General features: G+C 38.6%; 1 protein-coding gene across 1 annotated transcript in view; it reads left to right on the forward strand.

Moving 5' to 3' along the window:
* Positions 1-5032: 5032 nt before the first annotated feature.
* The window catches only part of LOC107695181 (protein quaking-A-like), a 103453-nt gene continuing 96575 nt past the window's right edge, over positions 5033-11910 (forward strand). Inside the window, exon 1 of the mRNA XM_016494998.1 lies at positions 5033-5499. Within this exon, the coding sequence (XP_016350484.1) occupies positions 5355-5499 (145 nt within the window). The 5' untranslated portion in view covers positions 5033-5354. The remainder of the gene's footprint in view (positions 5500-11910) is intronic.

Here is an 11910-nt window from a genome sequence, read left to right on the forward strand (position 1 = left end):
TCTGGGATCTATCCTTCTTGTTCAGCGCATCTGCCAGGGGCCGCATGAAACCCAACGCCAGCCAGTGAGCATGTGCAAAGCCCTGAGCCCAATGGAGATTTATTTCGGAGTGACTTCATGCTTCAGGTGTCACCCGCACCTCTCAACCCTAGACCATCAATCCACAGAACGGACTGGAGCTCTGATGTTTATTCCAAAATTTCCCTCAAAAAGGTCATTGATTTGGACTCAGCTGTGGTGAAAGAAACAAAAACGCGTTTCAAAATGTAACAACTTGCTCCACCCCTGAAATGAAATCAATCAATCACCTGGATCCATTCTGGTACTAAACGGCCACTTTACACCATCCAATCATTTCCCTGTGGACTTAATCAAGTACCGCCCTATTTTTATCTTAAAGTCTTGATTCGCTAATAATACATCAGATTATTGCAGTAAAATGGATTGTGAATGCTTTTTCAACTTGGCATCAGTGCATTTTTTGCTATTCTGAACTTCTGTTACATCTTGTCTTTCTCCAAGCAGCAGAACTGAGCTGTTTCGTTGAGCAGTCTTTTCTAATATCGGACTGTTTTAAACGTGAGTTTCTTTAAAGTGGTGCTGTTGTATAGCGTGTGAGCGCGTGTTGTGTTTTGAAGAAGGCTCACAGGATTGCAGTAAAATGGATTGTGAATGCTTTTTTCAACTTGGCATCAGTGCATTTTTGCTATTCTGAACTTCTGTTACATCTTGTCTTTCTCCAAGCAGCAGAATTGAGCTGTTTCGTTGAGCAGTCTTTTCTAATATCGGACTGTTTTAAACGTGAGTTTCTTTAAAGTGGTGCTGTTGTATAGCGTGTGAGCGCGTGGTGTGTTTTGAAGAAGGCTCACAGGAGGCCGATGGTTTTTCGGCAGGAGACTGGAGAGATCTTCCTCTCTCTCGAGCTCTGAATCGACGGGGTTCTGCTGTCTGATCCTCGCTCCACCTCTACCTCAGCCAGATGCTCTTATCAGACGCAAACACATCTGCCGTTGCTCTGCACACACACAAATGCCTGCACAACCACCGTCCATATCCTTTGGAGCACCATGAGAATCAATCAAACACAAACAAACACATTCACCTGGAAATTTAAAAATTTATTTTTAAAACCCACATGTACAGCAGTTCTATGAAGTCCTTTGAATTGCATTGCATTTTAATTACTTTGATTAATCACTTCCTTAAACTCAAATATCAATTCTGCATCAAAATAAATGTTGACATATCATTTTTTTGTGATTTTACTTATATTTTTCATGTATATACAACTATACTGATATAATCTAAAAAAATGCCTCATTAAAAGGATGAAATATTTCTTATGATAATAAATATTTGAAATAATTTTAACACAATTTCATGAATATAGTGAAAACATTACCGTTGCTCTGCACACACACAAATGCCTGCACAACCACCGTTCATATCCTTTGGAGTACCATGAGAATCAATCAAACACATAAACAAACACATTCACCTGGAAATTTAAAAATGTATTTTTAAAACCCACATGTACAGCAGTTCTATGAAGTCCTTTGAATTGCATTGCATTTTAATTACTTTGATTAATCACTTCCTTAAACTCAAATATCAATTCTGCATCAAAATAAATGTTGACATATCATTTTTTTGTGATTTTACTTATATTTTTCATGTATATACAACTATACTGATATAATCTAAAAAAATGCCTCATTAAAAGGATGAAATATTTCTTATGATAATAAATATTTGAAATAATTTTAACACAATTTCATGAATATAGTGAAAACATTAAAGTTGAAAGATTTTTAAAAAAAAGCAAGCATGAATGTCCACCCATAAACCTAGCCCTCAGTGAAGCATAAGGAGATCGTATGAAAACCTATTACTAAAATCTTAAAAATTAATTTGAATTCACCAACAATTTGCCAAAATGTAAAATAGTTGTGAATTCCCCTGAGAGTGAGTATTAAAAAAAATGTTTTAAACATTATTTATTAATTAATAATATATTAAATGGTCAAGATTACACCAAATTTACTTTGTGTACGTTTTGTCAAACAAAACTGTTTACCTTGAAAAATATATATTTTAAAACCTTTTGTTAAAAATTCTTATACTTGATGACTACTCCACATGACATTTTTAGAGCCATTAAATTGAAAATGTTTCTTGAAAATGTTATAAATGTTTTTCAAAACTAAATGGAACAAGCATGAATAGAAAGTGTATATTTCTAGGATCTTGACAATATATTTTATACTAGATTTTTTCTTTGTCTTTACCGTGAACATTCTTATGTGTCATTGACTCAAGTATGTCTTGGAGAAACTGTGTGTCGGCACGTGTGGCATAAAGCGACTGTGGACCCCGAGTGAGTGATGAAGGACTGTGTGTTTGCTGTAATCTTCACTGCAGACCCCTGGGGAGCCCCGAATGACGTGGTGGCCCACGGTGAGATTATACTGCACTGCGCTGGAATGGGTGGAGAGAACAGGATCCATCAGTACTGTCAGCACCCAGTCCAACAAACAACACCCAACATCTGACCGGCACATATCATATTTTGTGTATTTTACAGTCATCAGAATGTATTAGGTATATACATGCTTTTACTCTCACTCCCATAAATACTCAATGACACTCACACACACACACACTCCCTTGCCATTTACAGTGAGAATGTGCCACTCTTCACCTCACCTTAACAATGTGTGATTTCTCTCTCTCTGGATCTCACAATTGACCCAGATTTCACTCTGTGGTGTTCCTGCACCCACACATAATCGCTTTTGTTTTATGCTTTTGTATTATTTTCATACTCAAAGCCTTTAAGCTTTCTTCAGACAAAATAACACGGGAACGTGTGTGCTTTGAAAGCTCACGTTATATTCCAGACACAGTCTTGCCACCTACTGCTTTTCTAATCAGCTGCCGGTGCTGACCACGGGATCATGACTGATGTCCCATCTCCCTCCCGTCTCTGCTTCCTGCTGCTTCACAACCACCTGATTTCATATTCACTTTTTATCTAAAGTGTCATTAATTGGATTAATTGTAGAATGAAACCCGTGTTATTTAATAGAGGAGGAAAATACAGGGTTTGGGTGGGGATTGATATCTCACACTACAGAACACACACACACACACACACTCACTAGCAGCACACAGACACGTGTGGCCTAATCTCAGATGCAGTAGTAAAATGAAAATTTATGTGGCAGTGTTGATAAGAGCAAAGGATTCTTATCTGAGTCCAAGATAAATGCTGAATCTTTTGTGCTGCCTTTAAAAACTGGTATTTTTTTTCAGTCTGTTATGCTAAGAAGGTGATGCAGCTGAAAAATGAAATTAAAGAAAGTAAAGATGATGAGACGTGAATATAGGAGGATGCATAGTGAATCATATGGATATATTTGTATGGAACAAACGAGGAGGTCTGTAATACTTGGATCATTGCCATTTATTTCAAAATTCAACATGCATTCAGTATTTTGCTCATGTGCATCCAGTTCTGGACATTATTTGGAGCCAGTCACTCTGGAACCGTGAAATACACTCTCCGAAAAAAGGTACAAAAGTCACTGTACAAAAGTCTTTGTACCTTATTTACCACTAACAGATACATCTTAGTACCTAAATGGCACATATTGGAACCCTTTGAAAGGGTTCTGCCCCAGTGACACCTTATAATTTTTTTCTGAGAGTGTATCACGACATATCTCCTCTTCTGAATTGTAAACATCTGGTATTATTGGCTGCTGTGTGTCTCTAGTTGAAGGAATGTTTCCTGTGTCCTGTTATCTTCATTGTGGATAGCAAACAAAGGATCTGGAGAAGGTCAGCTGAGCATGAAGTCACAAGCTGATATAGCATCTGTTCAAATGTGTCTTTCATACAGAGGCATGTGAAACTGTGATTGAAGATTTGATTTTATATACATTTTTATCCCTCTCTTTATTGTGAGATGCTTGATAAGTGGTCAAGATTGGTCAAAAGAACCAAGCTACTGTCTAAACAACTGAGGTTAACTTTTACATCACATGACCTTTCTACTGGATTGATCTACTTAGTGAAATTAAAAAAAACATAAAAAATATAATAAAATAAATCCATAACTGTGTAGAAAACAAAAATTTGAGTTATTATTCACTGATAATATATCATGTTGTCTTTCACAGAATAAATTAATATACTGTAGGGTTGAAATAGCATAAAGGTGAGTAAACTATGAAAAAAAAGTTAATTTTTGGAAGAACTAGTCCTTCAACCTTGAACAATGGATTAATTGGTTAATTCATTTAATACACCAATACTGCTAATTTATGTTAATGAAAAAAAGTGTTTGAAAACAAGCAGCTTTGTCATAAATGCATAAGAAATACCAAAAATAACACCAGTCACAAAGGTTGAGAACCACTGTTCTAGAATGATAACATGTAAATGTGATAATGTTTTTGTTGTTGTTGCAATAACACGTAATGTTTATGTGTTCTTTGGTGTATTTCATTGTATTTTTATAGGATCGTTGTATATTGAATAACACCAACAATATTTTTATATTTTAAAATATAGAATAAATATAAAATATGATGTAAAATATATTTACATTCTACGGCCAGAAACATACTTTACAACGATCGGTAAGTTAATGAGGTGCACGCCGACACATTTTGGAACGCAACGTACGTGCGTTACGTATATTCCTGTCTTGAAAATCACATTACACGGCAAAACCGACTGTGCAAATCAAAAACACACATAAAACGATTCAATCATAAAAAAGCAACACACCATGAAATGCCAAGCCCTAACAAAACACACAAGACAAACACTTGTTGTCACAGACGTGTTGTCACAATGTTTCACAATATATCATCCCCGCCGGTGACTCTTAGCGTTCACGAGCCTGCATGCTATTGGCTCTGATCTCTGCCCATCATCTCAGGCGCTGATTCATGGTTAAAGCACTAGCCCCGCCTCACAAAACCTAAGCGCTGATTGGCCACCCGGCGCGTCCGCGTCGCGCATGCAGCCAATGCGCTTTAGACGGGTCGTGCGCTCTCGGAGGTTCCTCAGAGAAAGCACACTGGTGGCAGTACGGAGCGGTAGCGCGAGCTCAGTACGACGAAGAGAACCCAACGAGTCCACATCGCGCGACTTTAGCGAAGGGAGAGAAAGAAAGAAAGAGAGAGAGAGCCTGCATCTTAAAACCAGCCGTTATATCTGGAGAGGGTCGCCGCAGCCTGGAGGGGGAACGAGGGATTTGATCAGCACCGTTATTTTTCTTTTGTGTTTTCTTTCTTTTTCTTTTTTTTTTGGAGAAGGATTGTGAGCGTTTGTGTGCAAAGATGATGGTCGGGGAGATAGAGGTGAAGGAGAGACCGAGGCCGAGTCCCGACTATCTCATGCAGTTATTGAACGAGAAGAAGCTCATGACTAGTTTACCGAACCTGTGCGGCATCTTTACACACCTGGAGAGACTCTTGGACGAAGGTACGTTTGTGTAAACCTGAACCACGCGTGTGTATGTGGTGTTTTGCAACTTCACAAAACTGTCTGTTTTCAGCGAAGGAGACTCAAAATGACGGTTAAGGTTTCTTTTTTAAAGTAGACTTGCGTTTTGGGGTCTGGTTCTAAACGGTTAAACCGCTTTGTACCGTATTTTACCGTTAGAATTTCAAAGTATTTTTCCCGTCAGTTCGCGTGTGAGGGTCGCTAGCGCTGTTAGCAGTCTGCTAAATCCGCAACTTTTACACGTCGTCATATTTACTAACTTTCACGTATTTACCATCAAATGTAAGATCTTTTACGAGTTTATTGTTTCTCTAAATATTTATTTTGTGTTGTAAACGTCACATTACTAGGCGTTTCAACGGTTCCTAACTTTTTTTGGGGTGTGAGTGGCGTTAGCCGAAGTTAACGTTTGTAAGTTAGCTGCACAGAAGAAACTTCACGTTTATTTTTCGATTGAAATCGCATTATTACATGTTTATTTATTCGGGTATGAAAAAAATGTATATCTGTACTCAACACAAAGGATTTCATCAGAACAATTAGCTGTTAGTTTGCAGATTAAGATTTTTGTCCCTGAGGCGTGCAGTTGAGTTTTGCATAAATGCTCCCTATGGAGAGAGGGTGAAAGAGAAACACATAAATGCCTATACACAAATGTGTCAATAGTACATCATAGACCACTGTTTTTAATCCCAGATATGTTTTTGCATATAAAGCTTAATTTTTACCACACAACCTGAGAGAGGGAGTAAGAGTCTGCGTGACTGATATGCAGCAGGTTTCTCTCTTAATGCAGTTTGAGTGTCTGCACCGTCACTCACGCGCTGTTCGTGTCTGAAATGCATGTAGTTTATAGTAAGGCATTAATCTCATTCTGTTCCGATCCGGAGAGGTTTGAATCCCCCCTCACACACACACATCCAGTATCTGTCTGTATTAGTTTCATGAAGTGCACGAATGCTCGTGCTATTGACATGCAAACACGCGGCTCTGTTTATCTTGTAACAAAAAGGGACGAGCAGCCGCAAAATCTGCCGCAATGTTATCCAATATCAGCTTTGTTTGCGCTCGTATTCTCTCAGCTTGTTGCAAAATCACCCTGTGCGTCACCGGATAAACTAGTTTGGTTTGACTGATCACAAGTCCACATTCCGACACTCAACCCCAGGAACCACACTTTAGATTGGGAGTTTGGTTTTGACTTTGTCCAGACGCACAGCTGAACTTCTGCCAAGTTCCCGACTGGACTTGACTTCTCTTTTTCTTATGTTCAATATGGATGCACATTTTTTTTAATTTTGTTTAATTATAGGGTAAAACTCGTTTTAAAGGGATAGTTCTGAAAATGAAAATTCTGTCATTTATTCAATGAAGAATGTTGTTAACCAAACTGTTTTGGTGCCCATTGACTTTAATTATATGAAAAAACAACAACAGCACCACATTTTTCAAAATAGGCGCTTTTGTGTTCCACAAAAGCAAGTCTAGAATAGTTTTGGAAAGACACGAGGGTGAGAAAATGTCATAATTAAATTTTTTGCTAGAACTATCCCTTAAATATTTTAGTATGTAGACTGTGATGAGCTACCAAGCTATAAAAGTTCTTACATCTACAGTAGGACTCTTTCCTCTCTTTAAATACGTAAATGGCATAGATGTGTTTCCTTAAGAAGTCTTCTTGGTCCTTTAGCATCTCCATGAGAGAATTCTCATGAAGATGTGTGCTCTGACACCAAACAGTGAGGTGTTAGTTCCTCCTGCAGTGATACAGCCTCATGTTTGTGTATCTGGACTTATTCTGCTCTGTTTACCTGAACTTTGCTCTTCTCGCGCTGTAATCAGTTCTCCTCAATCCACTCAAAAATGAGCTGAAACCGCAGAGGACAACTTCATCCTTCCTTTTTTTTTCCTCTGAAACACATTTCTTTGAACACACACATGGATTGGACTAGGTGTAAAATCTCTGCTACGCTCAGCTAAATTTGCATACTGATTTGGCTATGCAAATGAGCAGCTCAGGGTGATGTGGGCCAGTCGTGTATTTGTAACGGTAAATACTCAGACTTAATGCGTAGGGAGGGAAATTTGTACAGCAACACACAGCGTCTGCTATCTCTCCTGACCTCTGCTTTACATCAGACTGATATGGGTTTTTAAATGCCTGATACTAATGTCTAGACAGCAGCGTGATATAATTAAATGAATAATATTTATTAAAATCCGAAAAAATGTTTGAGGATGTAAGATGTGCAATATTGATTGGCAAAGCTGGCGGTAGATTGTGGCGCTGAACAATTTTTTCTGTTAATCGGACAACGTTATTGATGTGAATAATCACAAAATGGACAAATTGGCTGATGTGTTGGTCTGTCACGAGTTTTAGAAAGGACATGTGCTCCATCTTGACTGTGTATTGCACTGATCTAAGATCAGGTTTCACTCCAGATCTGTGCTGTCACAGGTGAACAAAGGTGAGAATGCAGATTAGCTGAAAAAGGCATTAGCAGAGATTGAACTGAGAAGGTTAGACAGATGGTAGTATTTTAGGTACTTCATTAAGCATTACTGTTATTATTTTGGTGTGTTCAATTATGCGTAAATAAACCACAGACTTGAAAGCTTTTCAATGCAGCTTCACACATTTTCTGCTGGATGAAAGAAAGACAATGTGAAGGTTTGGAGGTGAAATGTTTCTCTGAAATGGCTTTCTCAGTTGTCGTCTTGTAAGAGTTCTCATGACAGCTGTGCAGAAACGCTCATAACTCGAATGGATTGTGTGTGTTTGCAGCTGTTGTCATGGCAAAGGAAAACCAACACCCTTACGTCTCCCTCGTCACCCTTTCTGTTCCCCACACAACAACTGCTCTCCCTCCCTCTCTCCACACCGTTCGGGTATGTGTGTCAGGCTGACGAGAGAAAGACAGGTTTGCAGCGTGCTTGTGATCTTCAGAGGTGACCCTGAGGGTGTTTTTAGAGCTGTCTTTGATAAGTTAGTGGCAGCTGAGTCCAGTGTCGGAACTCAATGCAGGCGGTGTTCAGAAATGGACACAGCGATGGAAGGAAAGAGTCAAGGTTAAAGATCTTGATTTTTTCACGGTCATACAGGTTGTCAGGAAATTATTCTGTCTTGAAATGGTTTGTGTTTTCTGTGGCTCTGACAAATATGTGCTGAATTTTCAGCAGCCATTACTCCAGTGTCACACGATCCTTCAGAAATCATTCTAATATGCTGATTTGGTGCTCAAGAAACATTTCTTAATGTTGTAAACTTTAAAATTGTAAAACATTTTGTGGAAATCATGATGCATTTTTTTCTGAATGAATAAAAAGTTAAACAGAACAGCATTTATTTAAAATAAAAAATCTTTTGTAACATTATATATGTCTTTACTGTTACTTTTGGTAAATTAATGCATTTTTCATTAGTGTAGCTGCATTTATGATACAGTCCTCTGGAATAAATATAAATCTTGATTCTGATTGGTCAGTGTATAAACTGTACAAGTACCAATACCCCACTTCATCAATGATCAATTTCTTCATTAAATACTGTACTCTAAAAGTACAGTAATTTAGTTGCAGCATTCGTATTTGAGGTCTTTCCAGGTGCTAACAGGAAGTGATTCTTATAGGCTGGGACCTGTGGGACCTCTTACAGCATCTAGTTTAATTAGCTAGCTAGATCCATTAGCCTAGGTTCTCTGCTCGAGCCAGGGTTCAGTAGATTGAATGTGCAGATAATTTTATTCTCTCTATCTTTGTTTCTCTCTCTTTTTCTGTGTCCTGCTGGGCGGTGATAAATTGGATAGCAGGAAGAGGTTGACAGGGTTAGCGCAGGGAATAGAGGAGTCTCGCTGGTGTGTGTGTGTGAACTGGCCCCTGACTCGGCCCTTGTGTGGCCCCTGATAAAGTCATGTCTCTGTGTGTCAGGCGATGCCCCTTTATCAGGGGGGTCTCTCTGACAAGCACAGGGGTTTCTTATCAGACTGCCCTGCCAGCACCACTGTCCGCCGGACACCGCACTGACACCAGCACACACCCTTCAACAACTTTTCCATCCATGTACAGTGAAGAATTTATTTTGTTGGTTCAGTTGTAGCTCTCGTTGAATCAGATCACAACTTCTGTTTCGCCACCGTAGCTGGGAGCATGATAGGCTGAAGCTGATGCAATGATTCAAACACGGTCACTAACTTCCTAACTACACTCATGCTCATGTGCTTCCCGTAGAAGGGCTTTCATGGGCCAGCTCGCACAGGAACAGGCTGATTCAGTGTTTTTGAAAGAGGAGGAGTCCTTTTCATAAGAACAGAAAAACAGTTTCTTAACAAAAAGTCATGCTTTATAGCATGAGGCAGCGTGTGTGTCTGTAGTTGTACTGTGGTTAGGAGCGGTTGGTCTTTAGCCTCTCTCTCTCTCTCTCTCTCTCTCTCGTTCGTTCGTTCGTTCGTTCTGTAGTGTGGGGAAGGGCCTCACCCTTTCACATTCCACAACTGCCTGAAATATTTCCACACCCCTTCACACTCCTCTTTCATGCCATTTCTGTGCTGTTTTTCTCTGTTTTACAACCAGCAGCTTGGAGACACTGTGTTTGCCTTTGCATTTTCCTCTCTCTAATTGAGCAACAGAGGAATTGTTTGGCTAAATCAGACAGTATTCCTCAGTGCTCATCTACACATTCATTAAGCAATTGAATTTGTCTAATGTTTGTTCTGTCTCTTTAAATGCTTTAGTTCGGCATAATTATGATCACGCTTATTTCTTTTGGGCTGGAAAATTGTCCTTGAATTGATCTACGTGGACCGTGGCCTCAGCCAAAGTTGGTTCTGTTTGACTGTCTCACCCTGTGATTTCAACTATTCACCTCCAATTTGCTCTCAGCAGCAGATAGGAAACACTGCAGGTTTTATTTCACTGCAGAAATTGGTGTCTCCAAACCAATGTGTTGATTCTTTTTTTCCTCCTCCCTGTCTGTTTTGAGTGTTGCCTAATAGGGGTCGACTGATATGTGTTTTTCAGGGCCGATACCGATTATTACAGATCAAGTAGACCGATAACCGATATTTTGAACCTATATATATGTCTGGTGTAAAAATGAAAATTAATGTCAAAATTAAGAATAACAAGGGCTCTGACAAAAACTGCCTCCCCTGGTGTTGGTTTAGTGTAGTACTCCCACACTGCACTTCTTTCTCTTGTCTTCCTCTGTGCATCCATCTGCAATAAGGGTACTATAAAGAGAGAGTTAAAAGTGAGGCCACTGTATGCTTCACGATTAAGCCTTGTTAAACAGCTAAAAGTTAAACAGCTTGGGGAAATGTAAGTATTTGGCTTCAATAATTTACATGTTAGAAATGTATGTGTAATAGCATAACCTCTCATAATTCCTCATTAATTCTTTTGTGATGACTAAAACATAACCTACAATAGTAGAGGTGACTATTCAATTCATCTAATGCACATCAATGGATTAACTTAAAACATTTATATAATAAGTGTAAATAATTTAATTGTCTTCATAACTATATTGTAGAAGTTAAGAAGACTGCAACTATTTTAATGAAACTATAACACTAATAGCCTTTTACAGGCACACTTAGTTCAATAGCCTATTGAAATGTCTTGGCCTATGTGACACTAGAAATTTCAGTTGGTTTTAATTTACAGTACAGTGCAAATGAAGGCATAAATCAATTTAATTGATCTTTTATTCAAACGAGAGTTAAACTCTTTATTTTTTGGCAAACAAAGGGTTTATTCTTTTTATTCTTTTATGTAATAATTGTTGTAGTAGTATTATGTATATCATACTGCACCACAGTAATATATTTCTGATATTTCTGATAAGTTAACCCGAATTTATATTTTGACGGGTTGCCATGAGGAACTTTTAAGTTTCTGTAGCCTATGTACGTGTTTCCCATACATTGATTTATTTGTGGCGCCCGCCACAATATCAAAACTGACCGCCACAAATAGATTTTCCAAAAGGCGTTGACTTCATTGAATAAACATGAGCACTGCACGTGTCAAAGTCGAAACCCGGTGCGGGTGTTTTCATATTACTGTATTTCTTAAGGAAACTGACTGTCTTCAGAAAATTATGGATGTTATTATCATTTCATGTTGCCTGTAATGCCTGATAAAGCAGCGTTTGTGAGTGCAGCGCTTATTTGATTACAGCCGTTACCGGGGAAACCTCTATCTGTGCCGCTCTACAAGCGCCTCCTGCTGGCAGAGAATGAATTTGCATTTATATGCCGCCACAAATAGAGTGCAAGTCTGTGAGAAACAACGCTTCTGTTATGAATATTATTCAATATTTTAATTTGCATGTCGGATTGAAATGAGCATCACTGTTATTAGAGTAGTTAATCGTTAGCATAAGTG

Source organism: Sinocyclocheilus anshuiensis, unplaced genomic scaffold (genome assembly GCF_001515605.1).
Source record: "Sinocyclocheilus anshuiensis isolate Anshui unplaced genomic scaffold, SAMN03320099.WGS_v1.1 scaffold610, whole genome shotgun sequence".
Classification (NCBI taxonomy): Eukaryota; Metazoa; Chordata; class Actinopteri; order Cypriniformes; family Cyprinidae; genus Sinocyclocheilus; species Sinocyclocheilus anshuiensis.